The 24,558-nt window shown below is 34.9% G+C and overlaps 1 protein-coding gene across 6 annotated transcripts in view; it reads right to left on the bottom strand.

The window, feature by feature from the left end:
* LRRC23 (leucine rich repeat containing 23) overlaps window positions 1-24,558 on the bottom strand; it is a 71,844-nt gene that overhangs the window by 7,116 nt on the left and 40,170 nt on the right. For 3 of the 6 annotated variants that reach the window (XM_051963326.1, XM_051963329.1, XM_051963327.1), the window contains 2 exons: window positions 650-813; window positions 430-539 (listed from right to left, as the gene is read on the bottom strand). In XM_051963326.1, the coding sequence (XP_051819286.1) occupies window positions 430-539; window positions 650-766 (227 nt within the window). In that variant the 5' untranslated portion in view covers window positions 767-813. The other 3 variants (XM_051963328.1, XM_051963330.1, XM_051963324.1) reach the window with 3 other exon arrangements.

The raw sequence follows: 24,558 nt of genomic DNA, 5'->3' as shown, positions 1-24,558 counted from the left end.
TTCCAAGTCCTCATCATCAGTGAGAAGGAGTTTGGAATGCAGTAGAGTGCAGTGTGGATAAATGATGGAAAGCAATAAGTAAAGAGACAACAGGTGAAATGAGGTTGGGGATAAGGGCTGCATCATAGGCAAAGTTAGTCAAGTGAGGGAAGGGGAGATGCAATGAGGGAATAGGCATTAAGAGCCAGCATGAAAGATGGCTAGGAAATCAGCACAAAAGGAAACTGTCCCTACACTTCCTTCCTTGCTTAGGAAAAGCTCTTAGTGACCAGCTCCATTATTCCCTTCCCACAGGACTAGAACAAGAGGAGTATAACCCAAAGTCAGAGAAACCTGGGGCAGGAGGGTAAGAGTGAAGATTTCTGTATTAATTGCCACTTCTACAATGCACTTCTGCTCCCCCTTCCCCTTCAACACATACACACTCACTTATCCTTGGCCTCCAGCTTCACATAAGCATGAGAGAGTCCATTGCCTGTCTTGCAGAGCAAAGAGAGACCTTCCTTCATTATGTCCTCTGTAATGGGTTTGGGGATGAACTGAAAGAGGACATAGGGTCAGGTGTACCTTTTTTTTCACTCTCTAGGAAGTTCTGCTCATCACCCTCCTATTACTTCTCTTTAGGGTCTCTCCCTGCCTATGCCTTTACCTCTTCAGCTTCTTCCCCTTCCTCTTTCTCTTCTTCATCTGTCTCTTTTTCATCTTTTTCTTCCTCTGGTTCCTCCTCCTCGGGATCATATTCTTCCATGTCCTCATCATCAGACATCTTCCTTCCTGGTGCTGAGACTCCTTAAGGCAAAGGTTGGTCAAATCCTGGAAAGGAACCCCGATCCTGTGATTCCTGCACCTCCTCATTCCTTCCAAACTTTCATCCCATCTAGCCTCAGTCCCAGGAAAATCTCCAATTCAGGTAGAATGGTCTATGTTTAAATGAGATGAGTCCCATTTTGCTGTTTACGAGGCTTTCCACCTCCCCTTCAGTTTAAAGAGAGGTGGAAGGCAATAACCAGTGCCTGAAGTGGAGAAAACAGGCTAGACCCCAACTCTTTGCTTTATTCCAACACATTTCCCTATCAGAACTCCCCCTCAATCCCCCTTTTTTTTTTCTCTGTTGGTGAATTTTCTGAAACTTCTTAGTACTTCATTCTAACGACCCTTTTTCTTTTCATCATTTCCTCCCTGTTGCTACCCTCAACTCTCATATCTCCCTTTCCCCTTCAACCCTTTTCTCCTTGTTCCCCAGGAAAAAACACACAAACACACCAGATCTGACCCCCAGACCCCTTAAATACCCCTCTTCCACCCCCCAAAAAAGGAAGAACTTCAGAGTTGGAAGTAAGGATCTGAAGCAAAGAAAGGAAAGAGCAGTTGGGGGAGGTTCAGGTTGTTGCGAAGGGTCAGGTTGTTGCGAAAGCGGTGAGGATTTGTGTATTGTTACTATAGCAACGGGGACGGACCGTTGCTGAGACTGTTGCTGGTGGTAACAGGCAAAAAAAAAAAAAAAAAAAAAAAAAAAACCGATGGGCAACATCCAGGGAGAATTGCCCCACAGCCCCGAGCAGGTGGATTTTTGGTTGCCTTGGTTATTGGTTATACGCCTCCCCAATCCCGGGGATACGAGAAGAGGACGGGAGGTAAATCATGACGTTGATTGGCCGAGGGGAAAGGCTTCAGGAGATTCCCATAGGATGCAGAGGCAGAGGGAGGTGCTTCGAGACTAGTCATTACGTCACCCTAGTCCCTTAAAGAAGTATGCTTTCAAAATAAAGAGTACGAAATCAATTTAGGTACTAATCGGGAGGGAGGGAGTGGTGAAATGGATCTCAAGGTAAGGGGATTCTTAAGACTGACCCCTAAAATAGATTTCCTCTTATCAATCAATCGATCATCTGTTAATTTCCAAATGAGGTTGGGTCCGATGGCTGACTGGTGAAAGATATTTGCTTTAGTGAATAGAACATTGAAATTACCAACTTTGTTATTGTGGGATTCTGGACAGTTCATAACCCTCTCTTAACCTCAGGTTCTTCACCTAAAAGAAGGTTGGACTAAATGATCTTATAGGCTTCTTCTAGCTGTTACAATATATGAATTCATGATTAGATTCTAAGGAGCCCAGCTCCCCTCCTCCAAGAGTCAACATCCTATGTATAGGTCTCATTCTTCATTAAAAAAAAACTGGGCCTGGGATCATTTGAAGGAACTCATTACCCAATGTCCCAATATCAGTTTCGAATCTTTGAGAGTATGAAGGATAAAGGGAAGATACGGAGAGGCAACCTTTTTCTCATGTTATCCTTCTAACCATAGTACTACTGAATTGCAACATCTCACTGTTGGAAGGGATCTTAGTCCAACCCTGACTTGAAGAACAGTTCCTTCTCTACACCATTCCAGTCAAGTGGTGGTCATTTAGCTTCTGCTTGGATGTCTCTGGTGGTGAAGAAATCATTGGGAAAGCCCATTGTGCTTTGGAATAGTTCTATTTGTTACAAAGTGCTCCCTTAAATATAGCACACAATCTCTAATTCTGCCCTCTCAAATCAAATAAGATAAATGTAATCCTCTTCTATTTATCTCTCAAATGTGTACTTTCCAAAATTAAAACAATTTAATTTCCTTCAACTAATTCTACTATGGTAAGGTATCCAAGCTATCACCATCCTAATTGCCCTTTTCTGGTTCTGTTCTCATGTGTAGAATTGAATACAATAAAATAAAATCATAACATATGATCTGGCTGGGTACAGGACAGCAAGACTATCATGCTCCTTGTTTATGACACAATGATTTTTATTAATGTAATGTACGAAATTTATAAAAATGTAACTTAAGACAGCATTTTTTAAAAATTACTGTGATACATTATTAGTGAGCTTGGAGGTCCAACAACACCCTTAAATCTTTTTTCAAATGAACTGTTGTTCCCTTATCCTTTTTTATTTAATTAAAAAAAAGTTTTATTGATAACTTTTGTTTTTACATCCTCTGTATTTCCTAATATGTCCCTCCAAGAATCATCTCTTTTTAAAATTTTGATAATAGCTTTTTTATTTTCAAAATACATGCAAAAATAGTTTTCAATATTCACCCTTGCAAAACTTTGTGTTCCAAATTTTTCTTTTTTCCTTCTCTCCACCCCTCCCCTAGATAGCAAGTAATCCAATATAAGGCAAACATGTGCAATTCTAAATATATTTTCATATTTATCATGTTGCACATCAAATCAGATCATCAAAAAGGAAAAAAAATGATAAAGAAAAAAAAAGTAACCAAATAATAATAAAAATGGTGAAGATACTATATTGTGATCACATGGCTCTCTCCAGAGTAAGTCTATTGGAACTGTCTTGAATCACCTCATTGTTGAAAAGAGCCCTGTCCAGCACAATTGATCATCACATAGTCTTCTTGTTGCCGTGCACAATGTTCTCTTGGTTCCATTCACTTTACCCAGCCAGATCATATGTTATGATTTTATTTTATTGTATTCAATTCTACACATGAGAACAGAACCAGAAAAGGGCAATTAGGATGGTGATAGCTTGGATACCTTACCATAGTAGAATTAGTTGAAGGAAATTAAATTGTTTTAATTTTGGAAAGTACACATTTGAGAGATAAATAGAAGAGGATTACATTTATCTTATTTGATTTCATTCACAATAATATTCTATTATATTCAAATACCATACCTTATTCAGCCATTCCCCAACTGATGGATATTCACTCAGTTTCCATTTTCTTGCCACTACAAAAATGGCTGCTATAAACATTTTTGCACATGTGGATCTTTTCCCCTCCTTTATGATCACTTTGAGATATAGACCCAGTAAAGACACTGCTGGATATTTACAGTTTAATAGCCTTTGGGGCAAAGTTCCAAATTGCTCTCCAGAATGATTAAATCAGTTCACAACTCCATCAACAATGTATTAGTATCTCAGTTTTCCCACATCCTCTCCAATAATATTTTATCATTATCTTTTCCTGTCATCTTAGCCAATCTCAGAGGTATATACTGGTACCTCATTTGCATTTCTCTAATCAATCGTGATTTAGAGCATTTTTTCATTGAAGTCATCTCTTTCAAAAAAGAGGAAAAACAACAATAGTTCAACAAAGCTAGCCAATAATCAACCACATACCTAGTTCTCCTCCCACCTCTACAAAGAAAGAAGGGAGGTGTAAAGACTTTTTTGTTTTTCTTTGGGCCAAATTTGGTTATTATAATTTATTAGTATTCAGTTTCTCTTGTTCATTCCATTGACAATGTTGCAGTAATGTTGGATAGTTTTTCTGATTCATTCACTTTGCATGAGTTCACATGTCTTTGCATATTTTCCTTTATGCATATTATTTTTTTATAGCCTAGTACATTCATATATCACAATTTGTTTAACCATTCCCTAATCAATGGGCGTTTGCTTTGTTTCCAGTTATTCTACAAGGATATTGCTATGCATATTTTGGTACTTATAGGACTTCTCTTTTTATCATTAACAGCAAGGGATCTACACAGAAAAAGGCATATCTAAGTAATAGGATAGGAACATTTTTAGTAATTTTCTTAGCATAATTTCTGTTTACTTGCCCCAATGGTTGGACATATTCACAGCTTCATAATACATAATATAAGGATATATTATATCTTAAAAGAAATTTTTTTATTCTTAACGTAAACACCAATAGAACATTTCTATACATACAACAGAACCCCCCCCAAAAAAAGGCTTCTCTATGAAACCTTAATTTTCAATTTCATTTCTTGCTTTTTTAAAAGTTTATGAAATCAGTGTTACTTTTAAACTGTTCTGCTTATCTGAGCTTCCTTATGAACTTCCCATTGTGCAATTTAAAAAACAATTTCAATGGCCCTGCTTTTTTGGCATCATCATTGCTAACTATTTTCCCCACTCAACACCTCCTTTCCCTCCCCCCAACCTCGTTAAAAATAAATGAAGGAAAAAAACCCTGACTGATAAATGAGTCCATACAATGGCCATGTCCAAAAATGAAGTAGCTAGATAGCATAATAGTGCAGCTAGATGGAACAATGGATTGGGTTATAGAAGTCAGGAGGATCCAATTTCAAAAACTGCCTTAGATACTAGTTTTGTGACCCTGAACAAGTCATTTAACGAGCTCATCTGTAAAATGAACTGGAGCAGGAAATGCAAACCATTCCAGTATCTCTGCCAAGAAAACCCCAAATGGGGTCATGAAGAGTCAGATAGAACGGAAATGATTGAACAATAACGAAGGTAGAATTGTAGATAAGAATACTGGACTTGTGCAATCAGGAAGACCTGATTTCAAATCCCCCCTCAGACACTCAGGGGTCACTGTATGATCCTGGGCAAGTCACTTCATTTCTGTTTTTATCACTTTTTTCAACTGTAAAAGGAAAATAATAGTGGCATTTACCTCCCAGGATTATTATGAGGATCTAAAGAAATAACAATATGGAGTACTTTGCAAACTTTAAAATCCTATATAACGTTAACTATTGTTATTATAAACGTAAGTCTTTCTGCAACTTGTGCCCATTATCTCCCAGTCAAGAGCTGGATAAAATGCTTCATAATAAGTCTTCTGCATACAAGGCTGGTCATTCCATTGAAACAAATTCTTAAGTATTACAAAGCTATTTTTCTTTACAATGTTGCTATTGTATAAACTGTTCTCAGTTTGCTATGCACCTGTTCATATCATGCAGAATTTTCTAAAATCTCTTTCATAATTTCTTTTGGTGTGATAATATTCCATTACCTTAATATATTATAATTTGTTCAGCTACCCCAAAAAATCTAAGAAGCAATTTAAGGGACTCCTTTTAATTCCAGTTCTTTTCTTCCCCCCATCTCCATCTTTTGCTCTTGTCTTAACCATCAGGAAGTTTGTTTTTCTTGTAATTATTTCTTTCCTGATATTTATACTCCCCTAAATTTCTCTAAGCTTACTTTAGCTTAGCCTTAATCTAGTTTTACTTATTTAGCTTAGCAGGATGTGTTATCCTTGGTTATAAGTCTGTTCTTTTTGCCTTTTGGAAGATTGTATTACAAGATTTCTTTCATATATAGTAGATGCTACTAGGTTCTTAACTATGATTTCTTGGCACTTGAAATGCTTTAGAAGGAGCTATATATTTTCCTTATAACTTTCTTATAGAATTTCTTTCAGAAGGTGATCTCTAGATTTTTTTTTTATCTTCATATTGTTCTCTGTGGATCTAGGAAGTTTCCATTTATGATTTCTTGAAACATAATATCCATTTTTAAAAATTTATCATAGTTTTGAGGAAATCCAATGATTCTTCAATTGTTTCTCTTTTAGGAGTTTTCCAAGTGAGTTTTTTCTTCCATTTTTTAATCATTTGATTTTTGTACTAATATTTCTTGTTATCTAATTAAATCACTAATTTCTTTTTTATCTAATCTGGTTTTCAGGATAGTTTTAGGGAAAAGATAATAAGTTCAATTTTAGACACATTAAATTTAAGATATTTATGGAACAATCAGTTCAAGATGTCTAAAAGACGACTGGAGATGTGAGACTGAAATTTAGGACTAGATAAAAAGAATTAAGAGTAGTCTTCATAGAAATGATAATTGAATTCATGAGAACTAAAGAGACCACTTAAAGTGAAAAAAAGAAAACCCAGGTCCCTGGAATTCAAACACAAATAATGTGAAATAACATGAAATAATAATGATAAGGACATGAAAGATAATTCAATAAAAAAAGGCAGAGGAGTAGTCAGATGGTAGGAAGAGAACCAAGATATAATGGTTCAGATATATATAGACACAGACAGACAGACAGACACAGATACACACCAGAAAAGGGATATTACCTAGAAGAGGGTAGCTTGTTGGTAAATGGTACAGTGTCAAATGCTGTATTAATATCAAATGCTACAAAGAGGTCAAGAAAAATGAAGACTGAGAAAAGGTTATTGTATTTAACAGTTAAGAGATTATTTGTAATGTTAGAGGAGTTTTAATGGAGTAATGGGACTCCATGTGCCAGGAAAGACATGATGCACATAACATTTTGCTGCATTAGATCAGTCCTCTTTGCCTTGGATAACTGGTGATAGAAGCCAATACCTTTATGATCCTTGGAGACTCTAACTTCTTTCCCCAGAAAGCATACAGTTATTAAGGGAATAGCAGAATTTGGAGCTATACAATGGAATACTATATCAGACTGTAAATTTGCACTCAAGGTACCAGATTTATAAATGGTGTTACCTAAAACCTTCTGCTCTTTGGTTCCAAAAATGCATTATCCTGGGGTTGTCATTGGGTGTAGTACATTGGATTTTTAGTCAGAAATACCTCTCCTATTTCTGAGATTTAGTATGTGACCACAGGCAAGACACCCTATTTGTACCTCAGTTTGTAAAATGAAAAAGTTAGATTCAAGATCCTTGTCAGCTCAAATTCTTGATCCTACTATCCCGTAAAATTGTAGTAAGTACCATAAGAAATATAAGATCTATGCTTAAAATGATCAAAGGATAGTGTTATCCTAATTGTATGTAAAATATAGATGCCACATATATTTCCATATATGGAAAAATATGAATATGAACAATATCTTAATGGTGATGAATTACTTTCCATGATAGGTGCCAGCCATACCAATCAGGAATCAGAAAGTTTCTAGAATTGTTAAGAATTGTAGGAAAAGTATTTCTTGGTGTACAGTTTCCTTGAAAGAAATAATTTTCATCAAGATAATGTCTTTGAAACAATCTACTCATATAAATATAAGCTTTATCTTGAATCAAGAAATCTACAACTTATGTTGTGCTAAAAGGTATATTCTAAGACCTGATTTAGGATTAAGTTAGTCTTTCCTTATACCTATATTGAAATGTTCTTGAGATTTAATTGACTGGAGCCACTAAGGCAATTGATGTTCTTTCCTAGTCTTCTGAAATTAAAAATAGCCAGGATACAAGGCTCAGGGCAACAGCAGCACAGAAAAAGTGTGTTTACTTGAATTCTTTATGAATAATATCTTTCTAATTGTATAAATATATATGCATATATTATATTTAACATATTTCTACCATATTTAACATATATTGGATTACTTGCCATCTAGGAGTGAGGGGAGGTAAAATTGGAACACAATTATCCATGCATATGTTTTGAAAATAAAAAGCTTTAATTAAAAAAAAAAGAAAAAATAAGATAATAAACATCTAACAAAAACAAAGAAATAAACAAATGAATAATATCTTTCCTTTGTGCTTGTCATCCTATCTCTGGTGAAGTAGATAGAGCACTGGACTTGGAATCAAGAAGACTCACCTTCCTAAGTTCAAATCTGGCTTCAAACACTTGGCTAGGTGACCCTATGCAAGTCACTTAACCCCGTCTGCTTCAATTTCCTCCTCTGTAAAACGAGCTGGAAAAGGAAATGGCAAAGCATTCTGGTAACTTTGCCAAGAAAAACTCAGAAGGAATCATGAAGATTTAGACACGAGTGATCAACAAACTTCATTTTGTTAACTGATACACAAACTACAATTGTCTCGTTTTATTCCATTATTAAATCTCAGCCACCAGAGCAGCCTAACCATCTCCGGACTATTAACACACACCGAACCATCTCTGAAGAGATCCATAACTAGATCGTGACAGTTATATACTAATGAACACATGGCGACGCTGAGGTGTGAGTAGCAGATTCCGTGGAATTAACATGTTTTCTTTCTTTTTCTTTCTTTTTTTTTGCTGAGGCAGTTGGGGTTAAATGACTTGCCCAGGGTCACACAGCTAGGATGTGTTAAGTGTCTGAGGCTGGATTTGAACTTTGGTCCTCCTGACTTCAGGGCCAGTGCTCTACTATATGACCTAGCTGCTCAACATGTTTTAGTTCTACCAATGTACGTAATGCTTCCAGGAATGATACCACAGGCTCTATCTGACACCTGACACCTGCTCCTATTTGGGCAAGAGTAACAGTTCCCCACTTTAAGTGCTAAGTGGCTTTGTGCCTCACTATTCTGTTCCTAATCAATAAGCAGCAGCAGGTTCAGGAGAAGGCCCCATTTTTACCCATATGTACATATATGTAGATAGATAGATGCACATACACATGCACACAATACGTTATTTAATTATTATAATGTATATATGAACTCTATATTATATATGTACATAATATATAGAAAATCTATTATCATATATTTTGTGTATATATAAAATCTGTATTATATATGTATATAATCTATAATCTATATTATATGTAGCTGATATGTAATCTATATTACATATGTATATATAAAATCTATAGATGCATATGATATATATTCTAGATTATATACATTTATAATATATAATTTATTTCATACATGTATATGATATATAATATTATATTATATATAATCTGTATTACATATGTGTGTGATATATTCTATATTCTCTCTATATATGATATATATAATATATATAAATATTACACGTGTGCATATGTGTGTGTCTTCTTACATTTTACTCCCTTTCACATACTCTGAGATGCAGTGAGACTTGGTTTCCTGCTGTTCTTGGCACAAAGACTTTCCACCTCACTCTCCCTTTTCACTGGCAATTCTCCATGCTTGTAATACTCTCCCTTCTTATTTTCCCCCTTTTAACCTTCTTGAAAACTCAGTTAAAATCTAGCCTGCTGCCAGAAACCTTTCTGGTTCCCCTTAATGCTAGAAAGCAATTTCTGAAGTTTTTTTTTTTTTTTTAATTTTAAAAAATTTATTTATTTTTTAACACACATTGCTTTATGAATCATTTTGGGAGAGAAAAATCAGAGCAAAAGGAAAAAACCATGGGAGAGATTAAAAAAAAACACACAGAAAAAAGAAGTGAATATAGCATGTGTTGATTTACATTCAGGCTCCTTAGTTCTTTTTCTGAATGCAGATGGAATTTTCTATCCAAAGTCTATTGGGATTACTTTGGATCATTGAACTACTGAGGCTTTCATAATTGATCTGGCACACTCTTGCTGTTCCTGTGTACAAAATATTCTTGTTTCTGCCTGCTTCTTTCAGCATCAGTTTGTGTAAATCTTTTCAGGACTTTCTAAAATCAGTTTATATATCACTTTTTATAGAACACTACAGAAGGGGACAAGTTATAAATGGCTTTGAAAGCCATGCAGAGGATTTTCTTTTTGATCCTGGAGATAATAAGGAGCCATTAGAGTTAATAAATAGGAAATAGGGAACTTTAAAAAGCTCACTTTTGGAATCTGAGTGAGTACATAGGTATAGACATATCCAAATAGGCACCTATGTGAGTTGTTTGCCTGTAGTCTCCCCATTAGAATACAAACTCCTTGAGTGCAAGAGTATTTTTGTCTTGCTTTATATTGCCACCCTTTCACATAGAGCCTGGTACATAGTAAGCCTAATATGCCAGACACTGTCCTAGGCACTGGAATTACAACCACAAAGAATGAAACATTCATAATCTTGAGCTTACTTTTCAACCAAGAAGACAGCACATGTTAAGTACCTGCAGAATAAATATAAGGAGAACAAATGCAAATACAAAATACATGCTTTACATTTTCCTGACCAGAAGTGACTGATCTGTTATCCTGAGACTGATGGTTCTAATCATGCTGCTTTCCTTATGAATTCAAGAACCTGGTAGCTCTTGGGGCCTTGTTCTGCTTCCTCTGTGGGAAGTGATTCCCCACATCAATTTCTAGTAAGAGAAAATGATTTCTACCTCCATGCAAATCCCTGACCCACAGCCAGTTGGTTTGGGAATCCATAGAAAATGAAAGATCTACTCAGCATGAGGGATGGAATGGGAGATAAGAACTCCAACCTTCACTGAGTCCCCTAAGGTTACAAAAGGATTAAGAAGGCTCCTGCCACAGCTGGGCTGGTCAGAAGATAAGGACCTTGGGTGAGTTTCAAAGACATTGCTGGTCAAAGAGCTGAAATTTCTATACTATAATGAAATAGCTATTCAACCATCTCACAGTTTAGATATCAATCGTCTTGTAAAATTATCAGGAATGATGGAGGACAATGTAGAGGGAAAAAATCATTAAACTAATCCAGCAATATTCCTTCTAGATTTATAACACAAAGAGATCAAAAAAAGAGGAAAAAGATCTATATATGTCTACATATATATATATACATACATATATACATAAATACATGTATATACACATACATATATATATAATATTTATAGCCACTCTTATTTGTAGTAGTGAAATATTAGAAACTGGAAATGCCTACAAATTGAAGAAAAAATAAGCAAATTTTAGTATATGGATAAAAAAGAATATTACTATGACATAAGAAACAGACTTTTCCGAAGGACTGGGGAAAGATCTCTAGGAAATGAAGCAAAGGGGAACAATTTATAATCATTATAACAAAAAATAACTTTGAAAGTCTCTAGAATGTTAATGACCAACCATGATTTCAGAAGATCAAAGGTGAAAGATGCTACCTATATCCTGCCATAGAAGTGATACTCAAAATGCAGCATAAGGTATAATGTTTTGAGGATGTGGCCGATGGAGGAGTTTGTTTTGCTTTACTATACTTATAAGTTGTTTGTTTGTTTGTTTAATAAGAAAACATGTACCCTTACAAAAAAAAATGACTTTTTGAAAAAAGAAGTTATGGATTACTGTTTAATTTTTTTTATGTGATTGTCAATGTGCATTTATAAGTTTTTTGTGTTCTGTCAATATAAAGTTATTATAAAATAAAATTAAATATATAATTTTAAAAAAAAAGGTTTTGTGTAGAGACCTTTTTGTGGTAGAGGGAAAAAAACTATCTCATATCCAATCTATCTTGTATATTTAATACTTTTTTTTGGTGAGACTTAAATATAAGTTTTTCCTAAATTTTGTGTTTGAAAGTAGTAGCTAATATTTATATACCACTTTTAATGTTTACAAATATCTCTTTTTTTGCTCCCAACAATTCTGGAAAGTGGTGTCATAATCATTACCATTTTACAGATGAGAAAATTAAGACGGAGGTTATTATCCTCATTTTATAGATAAGGAACCTGAAGTAGATGGTTGCCCAGGGTTACTTAACTAATAAGTATCTGAGAGAATTTAAATTCAACTATTCCTGACTCAGGGACCAGTACTCTATGCCTTATGACTGCTGCCCAGTCTCTCTGGAGTTAGTGGAGAGGGTGAGGTTTTGATCATCTTCGTTGAGATAAGGACCCCTAGGACTAAATCTCTTACTTCATCTTGGATACATGTGTTTATATTATTTAAAAAACAAAAAATACTTATGAATGAGATAAGGTGAGATCTTTCAAGACAGTTATGAAAATTGAGTAAGGCTTCATCTATTTCAAAGTTTGAGTAGGCCTGAAGGACTTTAAGCATTAAGTCAGGGGCACACTTAAAGTGTCTCCTCCCTGCCATCCTCCTAAGGACATACTTGAGGTCTCCTCCCTGTTATCCCCCTAAAGGTATACACTTAAGCCCCCTTCTTGTTAGCCTCCCTATTTTGACCAAATATGGGCAACTGTGTACTTATTGGTCAAGTTCAATTTCTTGGGTAGTTCGTGTGTTTAGAATGTAAGATCCTCAGCCAATAAGCATGAGGGTCAGTGGTGGGGAGGGGGAATTTGCGTTAGGGATTAAAAGCCTTGACCCTGCCCACTCTGGTCTTCCTCTCTTCGATTGTCTGCTTGATGAATTGGAGGCCCGATTCTCGGGAGAAGGAGAACGAGAACAAGAAGGAGAACTTATAATAAACTTTGCTTTGCTTCTAGAGATCTATCCAGTCTTTTTTTATTAATGGTTTCTGACCCACACACTTATTAGATGTGTGATCCTGGGCAAGTTACTTAATCCCAATTACTTTGCCACGCCTCCCCTCCCCCCCCCCCCAAAAAAAAAAAATCCCTATACACATGGAAAATGTTCCATTTAGTTAATAAGAAGAAAGATATAAATTTAAACGTTTCCAAGGTGTGGGATATATCTAATAAATGAGCAAAGATGATAAAAGATGAAGACAGTCAAACATGGAGAGGCTTTAGGAAGATAAGCTCATTAATGAGTTATTGATAGGTAAGATATATTACATTTGGTAGCTGTCTAAACAGAGATGATTTGGCTGATTCTGAGATCTGGTCCTCTCCAATATAATTTTATAGAATTTACTCAATTTTCTATAACTTATTCTCTCCAAGGGAGACTGAGATTTCAATCCACCATAGCAAAAAAAAAAAAAAAAAATTCTAGGGGTACCTTCATGAATCTGAGAGTCAACACTATTTTTCTCTATCATTTTTAAGGCAGAAGTAATATTTAACTAATATGCATCTGTTTAGTTCCCTTCTAACAAATCTTAAACAAAAGACCATCTAGAATAGCTAGAAAACATCTTTATCAAACTAATCAGCGAACAGAAATTGGGTAAATTATTCAGATTAGCATAGATAAAAGAATATGTAAGAGTTAAGGGAGTTTCCAGTTTAGAGGGAGATAACAGTTCATACTGAGAGCTCTCTAGTTTAGAAAAGGAGAGAGTGATCTCATATTTTACTTGGAAGGAAACTTTCCATACTCAAGTCTCCAGGGTTGCAAGTGTTGGGAATCAAAAGACTTCTTGGGGGGTCAGCTCTGTATATAAATGTGACTTTGAGGGCTACAGGTATGCATTCAAAGGTTCACCCATCTCAGGACTATTTGCAGTCCTCCAATCATCTCAGGAAAGTCCTTCTCCACTCAAGTTTTGCAAAATTGGATTCAAACTTCCTCTGCAGAGCATGAAGCTGTCCCTCACAAAAAGCCACCTCAGATGGTTTCAGGTCAGAATAATGATCTGGATGAACTACTCTAGGAAAAAAAAAGAATAATGCCAAAAAATGATTAAACTGTCCATATCCTTTGAATTCATATTATATTACTAAGCATAAACCTTTAAGAGTTCAATAAGGCAAAGGAAGGTCCCTATATATCAAAATAGAGAAGTACTTATTTTTGTGTTAGAGTTTGCCCCTTTTAGGCTTATCTTAGAGTTATCTTCTTTGGAGAATTTAAGGAGCCAATAAAAAGATGCTAGAGTGTGCCCCTTTCAGACTTTGAACAACCTATTTGCATAATAAAAAGGATGGAAATGTGTCTGGGAAGATAACCGAAACTCGAATTTAGCTTTCTAAATTTACATTGCCTCTGTACCTTTTTCCACTCACTTATTTACAAGACCTAGAGATTTAAAAACAGAAAAACCTCAAACCCTAGATTGTATTTGATTGTTATTAGTCAAATAACCATAATCTATTTCATAATCTTTCTACTGAGATAAAAATTTGGAAAGTTTATTAGACAGTATCTTGAGGTTTCTGAATGAAGAGACCAAATCCAATACCAGGAAGATTAGTCAAAGGAAAAGATTAAACCTAAGAGCATTTGTTTCTGGAATGATCCTATTCTTTATTTTTTTAAATTCAGTTTATATTATTTTTAGTCCTAGAGTTTCTCTCTTCCCCTATCTCCTACTTCCCCCATTGTCAAAGTAAGAAATACAAAATTCATTACAAATATTATGTCATGTGAAAAAAATTTCAGCATTAGATATATTCTGAAAGAAAAAATAAAAATTAGGGGAGAAAATATGCTACACTATGTACTCTGAGTCCATCAATTCTCTATCAGGAGGTAGATAGCATTTTTCAACATGAATTTTTTTGGAATTATAATGGGTCATTTTATTGATCAGAGTTATTTTTATGAAATTGCTGTCATTGAATATATTGTTCTGGTTCTGCTTGCCTCACTTTGCATCAATTCATGCAAATCTTCCCAAGTCTTTCTGAAACCATCCATTTTCTCATTTCTTACTGCACAATGGTATTTCATCATCTTCATTGTTCTTTCAAAGATAGAATTCCTGACTGAGAATTTCCTGCTCTGCTGATGAGAAACTTCAAAGTATTCTTTCTCAGAAAGTGAAACAGAAGAGGTTTCTGTTCATCCTGGTTTAAGGATACTAATTTTCTGTAACAGGGCTAGTTAAAGGATAAAGCAGAATTTCAACTGAGTCCAAGACTGGGGTCAGTTTACACAATGGCTAAGCATTGTCGGGCAATCTTCAGAAAAATAGAGTCCAGAGTCTGTGAGACCAAAGTCAATGGGAGGAGCTCAGGTATGTCAAAAGCCCTTTCATTGCCCTGAACCATCAGACACATGCTTAGCCCTCTATCTGCCCTTCCCTAAAAGTCCAGACCATAAAAGGTATATGTATTTCTCTAAGTACTTTCCCCATGCTTTTGTGTTTGATTTCTTGGTGAGTTCCAGGTTTATATTTCATTGCTACTTTAAAAAAACTAAACTAAATTAAAAAACAAAAAACAAAAAACTTTTCCACTTCATTAAATGTCTTTGCTTTGAACTTATGTTGATTGTGGAGGAAAAGGCTTCTCTGGTTAGCCAGTCAGATTGCTGAAAAGGCTTTATTAGATAAGTGGATAGTTGGGATACTTAATGTATCTCAAGGGCAAGACTGTCTCAAAGGGCTTCTATAATGCAGATTCTTTATACATCAGTCAAAAGGCAAAAAGGAACATCAGAATTTCTAAGAATCAGACTTCCTAAACACAGAAACTGAAGCATTTTATGCTTGCTGAAGAGGAAAAGAACAGCTGTTGAAAAAAACATAGTTCTTATGTATCACCTCCCAAGTGTCAATAGCAGTATTTTTAAAAATGCAAATTTGCTTCTATCATGTCCCTTCTTTTATCCTATATAGGATACCAACTTCATTCTAAGAATATAGCCAACAAGCCAATGTGATCCTTCTCAAAATCCTGATGAATTTTTCTTCCCTTCTCTGTGTCTTTGCTCATCTTTTTTTTTCTTAATAGTATTGTACTTTTTTCCAATTACATGCAAAGATAGTTTTAAATCTTTATCTTTGTAAGATTTTGAACTCCAAATTTTTCTCTCCCCACTTCCCTACCCTTTCCCTAAGGTAGCATACAATCTGATATAGATCATACATGTACAATCATGTTAAACATATTTCCAATTAATCATGTGAAAGAAGACTCTGAACAAAAAGGAAAAAGCACAAGAAAAAAAAAAACAATAGAAAAATTAAAATAGTATTCTTTGATTTGCATTCAGACTCCATAATCCTTCTCTGGATGTGATTAGCATTTTTCATTTTTTTCCCTCCAATTACATGTTAAAACAATTTTTTAATGTCTTTGCCCATTGTAAGAGTGCAAAAAGCACCAGCACCTAGCCTAGAGGTAGAAAAATAAAATACCCTTAAGGATAATTTTTCCTATTCTGGAAAAGGGTGAGTCAATTGATACCAGATGTCTCAATTAAGGGAATCATCCCCAAGTACTATATAGTGAAGAATTGTAGGAGGTCAGAATTTGGGAAGTCTGATCATTTTTTCAAAGTGAACCCGAAGAGTTGATATACAGACATTATCCTCAGGCATTGTTACTCCCACCTGTTAAGTCCTAAAGATTTCATTCTGCAGGTCTTTGCAGAGGCTGAGCCAAAGGGAGGGGAATTGGAAGATAAGAGTTTCATGGTAGTTAGAACATATTGCAGAGAATATGGGAGATTTTCTCTATTAGATTATGACTCTCACTGGGGTCCATACTGGTTAGAAACACAAGGAACACTGGGCAGAGAGGGAGCAGGGATCTTGTATCTCAGTCTATAAATAAGATCCAGTTTAAGAGCAGGGCCAATCACTGCATTTTCAGTGGGAGCATTTACTCTTTAGAAATGGGCAGATTCAGGGATTGATTGATCATTTTATTGATTATCTTGATTTGGGGGACTTAAGAAAAAAAGACAGAAAATGGGAATCTTATATATCAAACTTAAAAAGTGCTTTGGACCTACATTTTTCCAGAGTTGTTAAACATTTACCAACACATTCTTGGACTGAGGATTACTTTGGGCTGGTCAGTTTATCTGCAACCTAGTCGATGAAGCTACAAATATTTCAAAGGTTAATCTCAGGCATGTTTACCCAATAAAATGGAGAGTGTGGGATCACCAGAAATCGATTTCCTCCCTACTCAGGGAAGAGTCCATTTGCAGACTATGTTCCACAACCTCCATGACCTGACAGGCTCAAAAGAAAAAGGAAAAAAAAAAATGGGGAAAAAAAACCTATCAAATAGGACACCATATGGTCAAATTTACTCAAATCCTTCTGAATTAGTTTATTCAGAAATCCACTATCCTTACAATAATGTGAAATCTTTTTAAAGAAAGATCCTTAAGGTCTTTCCTAAATTTATATTACCCCAAAATAGTGGAGTTATCTGAGATGACATCAATCAAAGTTCAGACCAATGATCTCAGAAAAACATTTGCTCTGCTTTTCAGACTACCATAAGAAAACTTTTTTTTTTTTTTTTTAAGGTATCCCGTGAACTTCTGGCTAATGAGGCTACATGAAAGGGTTTGGTTTTTTGGGGGTTTTTTTTGTTTTGTTTTTTTGTGAAGTCCAGCTCATGCAGATAAATATCAATGTATAGCTGGAAAGAATTTCAGAAAAAAATGCAAAAGAAAGAGGCCCCAGAGGCCTCTAGAGGAAAGCCAGAGATAATACTGGTCAAGAGATGTTGGGAGCAGCAGGGGAAGGAGTCCAACCAGAGATCTGGGAAATGGGCCAGAAATTGACAGAGGTGAGAAGCAGAAAGGTCAGCAGTTTTTAAGGAAGCTCAAGCTTCAGAATGAAGTATATATTTTTTTCCTTTTCTTCTTTTTTTTTTTTCCTTTCAGAATATAGCTAATGAAGAAATTTGTTTTGCATTACTGTTTGTAATGGTTTTTTTTTTTTTTTCTTGCTTTCTGAATGTGTGAAGTAGGAAATGGAGGGGAGAGACTTTAGAAATGAAAATAAAATTGAATTTTAAAAGTACCAAAGAACCATAGTCAGAGTCAAATAAGACTGTGCTGTGAGGATTAAAATTATTTTACCTACATTAAAAAAGACTGAAGCAGAATTCTGAGCCAACGGCACTTTATTAAAGGGTACATGGTTCCCTCTAAGGAGGTAGATTTCGGAGCTTTCTCATAATCTGAGATACTTTCAACTAGGGCCCTATTTTTATAGAGTTAGATGTCCAGTTGTTCAAGAACGGCTATACCAAATACAGAATAATTCCATTGATTAATATGTGATGTATAAGCTAAAATAAGCAGAATAATATGTCAGCAGGGTCACAAATTGAGTGAAGTGAGGAATATTTCCAGACAAGATGGACAGGCTTTCTCCTTAGGCCGGGCAAGAGGAAATGATATAAGCTATCACAAGCAGTGGCCTAAGAGGTCATAAGACAGTCAATGGCTTCATTGGACAAGGGATTGGTCTGGAGGTACAAAAATATTTTGGGGGACTTTCCATGTAGTTATCACCTTTGCCATGTAGGACTTGGTCACCATGACAAGGCAAAACAAGGGTGGAAGGCCTTTAGTTAACTTCCTATAATTAAGCAAGTGAACTTATAATATGCAGCTCACAGCTCTGGGGCCTTATATATAGAACTGTGATATGATTCTATCAAATTGATTCATACTATTTGGAATAGAGTAGGGATCCAAATGAATTATTTCTCACAGTGCTACAACTAAATAGATAAATGGTAGGAGACATGGATTGATGGATGACATAAGAATAGATGGAGAGACAGAAAAAGCAGTTATTAAATACTTTCTATGTGTTTCATATTGGGCTGAATGCTTAGGTATACAAATACAGCAAGCAAGACACTCCCTATGCTCAAGTAGTTTACATTTTATTTTATTTTATTTGCTGAGGCATTTGGGGTTAAGTGACTTGCCCAGGGTCACACAGCTAGGAGGTGTTAAGTGTCTGAGGTTAGATTTGAACTCAGGTCTTCCTGACTTCAGGGCTAATGCTCTATCTACTGCACCATCTAGCTGCCCCCAAGTAGCTTACATTTAAATGATGTACTTTAAGACAGTACATCAGAGAAAATAGAAAATAAGGATTGAGGGAAAAGGGCATTTATAAGGCTAGGGGGAGGATACTAGTGAGAAGGAAAAGAAGTCTGGAGGTGAGTTAAGATGTAAATTAAATGAAGTATGACTTTGAGCTTCCTTAAGTAGAGACTCAGAAGAGAATCTTGGTCAATCTTGGTCAAAATGTTGATATTCCAAAAGATAAAAGATGGGGGGGAGGGGGAGGGAGGAGAGAGGAAGAGGAGAGGGAAATAAGTAGAAAAAATAGATTAATAAAGGAAGAAAAAAAGAAAATCTATGTATTATAATCAAGGCTAGATGTAGGTAATGGATTGTTTGTCAAAGTTACATTTAATATCTAATGTTCACACTCATTAATACGGCTTTGTTCTGGACCCTCTTTATCATCTCCTTTTTACTACTTCACACTGTAATTCCATCAGCTCCCATAGATTCAATTATCTTTTCCATGCTGAAGTTTTTTATTCAGTCCTAACTTTTGTTGAATTTGAGTCTCACATCTCCAACAGCCTAAGCTGGATCCAATAGACATCTTAACCTCAATATTCAGAATTCTTTATAACACATCCAATTCCCCTATGAAGAGAGTTGAAAGAGACCTTTCAAGTGATAGATTACAAGCATCTTATTCTTTTTCTTTCTCAAACCCTTCTTTATAAAGAGATAGGTAATGAGGCAAAGAAGGTTAAAGTCTTAAAGATGATGATAGAGATACACAATCAGAGTGGTAATTGTGAATGGGATGAACTCACTCATAAGATGGAGAATAGAGGAATGGATTAGAAAGAGAATCCCAAATAGTATGCTGTTAACATGAAATATACATGAAACTTAAGGATTCACACAGAGTTAAAATGTGGTATGGAAACAGAATTTATTATGCTTCAGATGAATTTTAAAAGGCTGTTAGCAATCATGATTTTTTTCTTGCTACAACAAAGAAGGCTGCTAAAATATTTTAAAATCTGTGTATCTTTTCCTATTTCTATAGACTACTGAGTCAAAGGGTATGCAGCTTTTAGTGACTTCATGGATGTAGTTTCAAATTGCTTTCCAAAATGACTGGAATTGTACAAAGTTCCACCAAAAATTCATTACTGTATGTTTCTTCCCTCCAACAACTGTCTTTTTGCCATTTTCACCATCCTTTTAAGGATAAGATGGAATCTCATTTTTATTTTTAATTTAATTTTTTTATTAATTTATAATTTTTTTATTTTTAATTTTATTTTATAATTATAATGTTGTTTTGGAGCATTTTTCAATATGGCTGTTGATCCCTTTGAATTCTTCCTTTGAAAATGCCTGTTCCCATCCCTTGGCCAGTTATTTAATGGGGAATAGTTGTTATTCTTATAAATTTGAAGCCTTTTCTTATACAAGATGCTCCAAAAGTTTTAGTGCTGTTTTAAATTTTAATAACTTTAGAAGTATAAAGACTACAATCTTACAAAAAAATTGAAAGGTTATTTAAAATTTGAAAACATTGATTCTTTTTAAAAATTTAACATAATTACCATTTTGTGCTATCATCATTTTAGTTAATTTTTGAACCTTATAAAAATCTTTCATCAGCTGTTTATAATCAATGGCTAAAAGAACTGTTTATAATCCTAGACTTAAGGTCATCAAAGAATAAAATTTTGACGCATATATGACAATTTTGATATGAATCTAAAAGAAAATGTCTAATGGAGATATATTGGCGGATCAAGGTGGCCAAGCAAGAGGACCTCCTTTATTAATTCATTGGTTTAAGAAAGTGCCATGGAGAAACTATTAACACATGCAATGTCTGGTGACAGTGTCCTGCTTTATTAAAAATTAAAGTTAAAAATGTATTATTCAAAATTCTCAAAACAATACCACTATACACACCTGTCAAATTGGCTAGAATGACAGGAAAAGATAATGCAGAATGTTGGAAGGGAAAACTGGGACACTGATACATTGTTGGTGGAATTGTGAATGAATCCAACCATTCTGGAAAGCGATTTGGAACTATGCTCAAAAAGTTATCAAACAGTGCATACTCTTTGATCCAGCAGTGATTCTACTGGGCTTATATCCCAAAGAGAACTTAAAGAAGGGAAAGGGACCCACATGTTTAAAAATGTTTGTGGCAGCCCTCTTTGTAGTGACCAGAAACTGGAAACTGAGTGGACGTCCATCAATTGGAGAATGGCTGAATAAATTGTAGTATATGAATATTGTGGAATATTATTGTTCAGTAAGAAATGACCAGCAGGATGATTTCAGAAAGTTCAGAAATGAACTGATGTTGACTGAAATGAGCAGGACCAGGAGACATTATATACCTCAACAACAATACTATATGATGATCAATTCTGATAGACTTGGCCCTCTTTGACAATGAGATGAACCAAATCAGTTCCAATAGAGCAATAATGAATTGAACCAGCTACACCCAGTGAAAGAACTCTGGGATGACCATGAACCACTACATAGAATTCCCAATCCCTCTATTTTTATCTGCCTGCACTTTTGATTTCCTTCATAGGTTAATTGTACACTATTTCAAAGTCCGATTCTTCTTGTGCAGCAAAATAACTGTATGGACATGTATACTTATATTGTATTTAACATATGCTTTAGCAAATTTAACATGTATTCATCTACCTGCCATCTGAGGGAGGGGGTGAGGGGTAGGAGGGGAAAAATTAGAACAAAAGATTTTGCAATTGTCAATGCTGAAAAATTACCCATGCATATATCTTGTATATAAAAAGCTATAATAAAAAATCTAGAAAAAATTTCTCAAAACAAATCAAGTACAAAAGAAATTTAAATAAACATTGATATGATGCTTTTTATAAACATGAAACTTTATATTTCTGAAGTTGTTAAAATTTAAAACTATACTAAGGCTTTTGGGACACTTTATATACCTTGGATACAAGAGTCTTATCAGAGAAACTTACTGCCAAGATTACTTTTCCCCAGTTAACTTTTCCTTCTAATATTTGCTGCATTAATTTTGTCTTGCAAAAACTTTTAAATTTTATATATTCCCTCTCATTGTTCCTAATATACTTTCAGCAAGTTATTATTTAAAGTGTGAGTAAATTGAATAGATATTTCACTTGCATCTCTGACCTGTGCTGTCCCAGAAATTCACTCAAGTTCCACATCTTCTACAGTAAACTCTGTTCTGACTTGGGCCTTGTTAATCCTTTCATGTATCCTACCTACCTTCTTGGAGACTGATGTGGGTATTATTTCCTGATGAATAAATAGTAAATGATCTCAGAACTACCAACCTCTCACACCCCAAAAATTAGTACCATCAGTCTCACCATGGTTGTTCAGTCCCTTGTGCTTGGAGAAAGAAATGCAAAGCATGATTTATTTGCTGCTTCTAGTTATTCTGAATAATTTATACAGATACCAGCCCATATATCGGTTCTTGTCTACTCTGTGAGAATGTAGGCTCTTGACAAATAGGAATTGTTTCATTCATTGATTTTGTAATTGTATCGACTTGCACATTGCCTGGAACATAAGCAAATGTTTAATTCATTGATTGAAGAGGCAGCCTAGATATCCAGGCTCAGAGACAAATACATCCTCTGTTTTCATGGGTGAGTAGACCTCAAGGGAAATTTGAAGGAAAATTTCAGGAATTACTTGGGATGAGGAGAGAGAGAATAAGAATGAAGTCAGTCCTCTTAAATTTGACTGAGTTGGCTAATATTCCTGTTCATTCACCACTGCCACAGGCCATGAAGAATGAATCAGGAGTCTTAGGTCACAAATGTCCTTTATCAAGGGACTTGTTTACCAAAACTAGTCAGGGTACATGCTTTGCACCATGGGAAGGACCCCAACCAGAATATATATGTCATCAAAAATGGCTAGGGCTCAGACTTATCCTCACATAGCCTCCATTAGACATATACTCAAATCTAATTATGATACTTGGCATTTTTCAGAAAAAAAATGATCTTTTGGGGAAGGAGAGTGACTAATACTATATATGTGTGTGTATGTAGATGTATGTTATATTTACATACATATATACATATACATATATTTTGCTTTACAAAGAAAATTCTTCAGATGACATGATTTGTACTAATAGATAGACAATGTTTATGAAGAAAATGTATCTTTTTCTTTATAATTTAAATATAAAATCTTGAGAAGGTACATTCCTGAGATAGAAGAAGGCATCTTGTATACAGGGTTTTTTGGATATTATAATAAAAAAGATACCAAGTATCTATATCTCTTTTAGCATTAAAATTCAACTATAGCAATTAAATGAATACTAGGATTTATCCATTACTTGGGGTCTGAATGGTTTAGAAGAAAAATTTTAACAGTTTTAGTGCCTTCACTGTTATATCATATACCCCTTTCTGATTTTAGCATTAATATGTTGAAATAATTAAACAGTGAAATAATAATAATCAATTATTTATTTATTTGCTAAGACAATTGGGGTTAAGTGACTTGCCCAGGGTCACATGGCTAGGAAGTGTTAAGTGTCTGAGACCAGATTTGAACTCGGGTCTTCCTGACTTTAGAGCTGGTACTCTATCCACTTCACCCCCTAGTTGCCTCTGAAATTATTTTTTAAAACTATTTTACATTTTTTTCAAAACTGTTCATCTCTTTGACTATCCTCTCATGATATTTCAAAAGCAGTCATTTTCTAAAAGTCTCATCAATTTGGCAGGTAACTCATCAAAAGGTTGGTGACTTGAATTCAACAAGGGAACACATATATTGGATTTCAGCTCTGTTAACCAATTTTGTGTGTGTGTGTGTGCTTCTTAGTCTGATAATACTTGTCCTTGATAAAGCAAGAACCATAATAGGAGTTGAATACAAACAAGATTGATAGAGAGTTGATGCCCTTAAACAGGAGTCCTCAAACTATGCCCACGGGCCAGATGCGGTAGCTGAGGACATTTATCCCCCTCACCCAGGGCTATGAAATTTCTTTAAAGGCCCACAAAACAAAGTTTTTGTTTTTACTATAGTCCAGCCCTCCATCAGTCTGAGGGACAGTGAACTGGCCCCCTATTTTAAAAGTTTGAGGACCCCTGTAGATAAACAATAAATTAGCAAGAGAGAAACTACATGCCCTTGATAAATTCAAGTCACCTGGCTCAAATGAACTATGTCCTTTGAGCCTAAAAGAACTGGTAGATATGATTGCTGAGTTACTGCCAGTGACATATGGAAGGCCATGGAAAAGAAAAGTTACCACAAAATTGAAGGGAAAATGAGGTACTGATATACAAAACAGGGAAAAGAACAGATTATGCAGGCTATAGGCCATTGATCTTGACTTCAGTTCCTGAGAAAAATCTACAACATATCGTTAAAGAAATGGTTAATGAACATATTGATAGAGAAATGTGATTTCAAAAAGTTAGCATGGCCTCATCAAGAACAAGCCATGTCATACTAACCACATTTCCTTTTTTGACTGTATTATTATACTGAGGGAAATATTGTGAATATAGTTTACCTAGATTACATTATATTTGCATTTATATACATATGCAC

This window comes from Antechinus flavipes, chromosome 5 (assembly GCF_016432865.1).
Source record: "Antechinus flavipes isolate AdamAnt ecotype Samford, QLD, Australia chromosome 5, AdamAnt_v2, whole genome shotgun sequence".
In the NCBI taxonomy this organism is placed as follows: Eukaryota; Metazoa; Chordata; class Mammalia; order Dasyuromorphia; family Dasyuridae; genus Antechinus; species Antechinus flavipes.
Note: the sequence above shows the minus strand (reverse complement) of the source record. Positions and strands in the feature narration are given on the sequence as shown.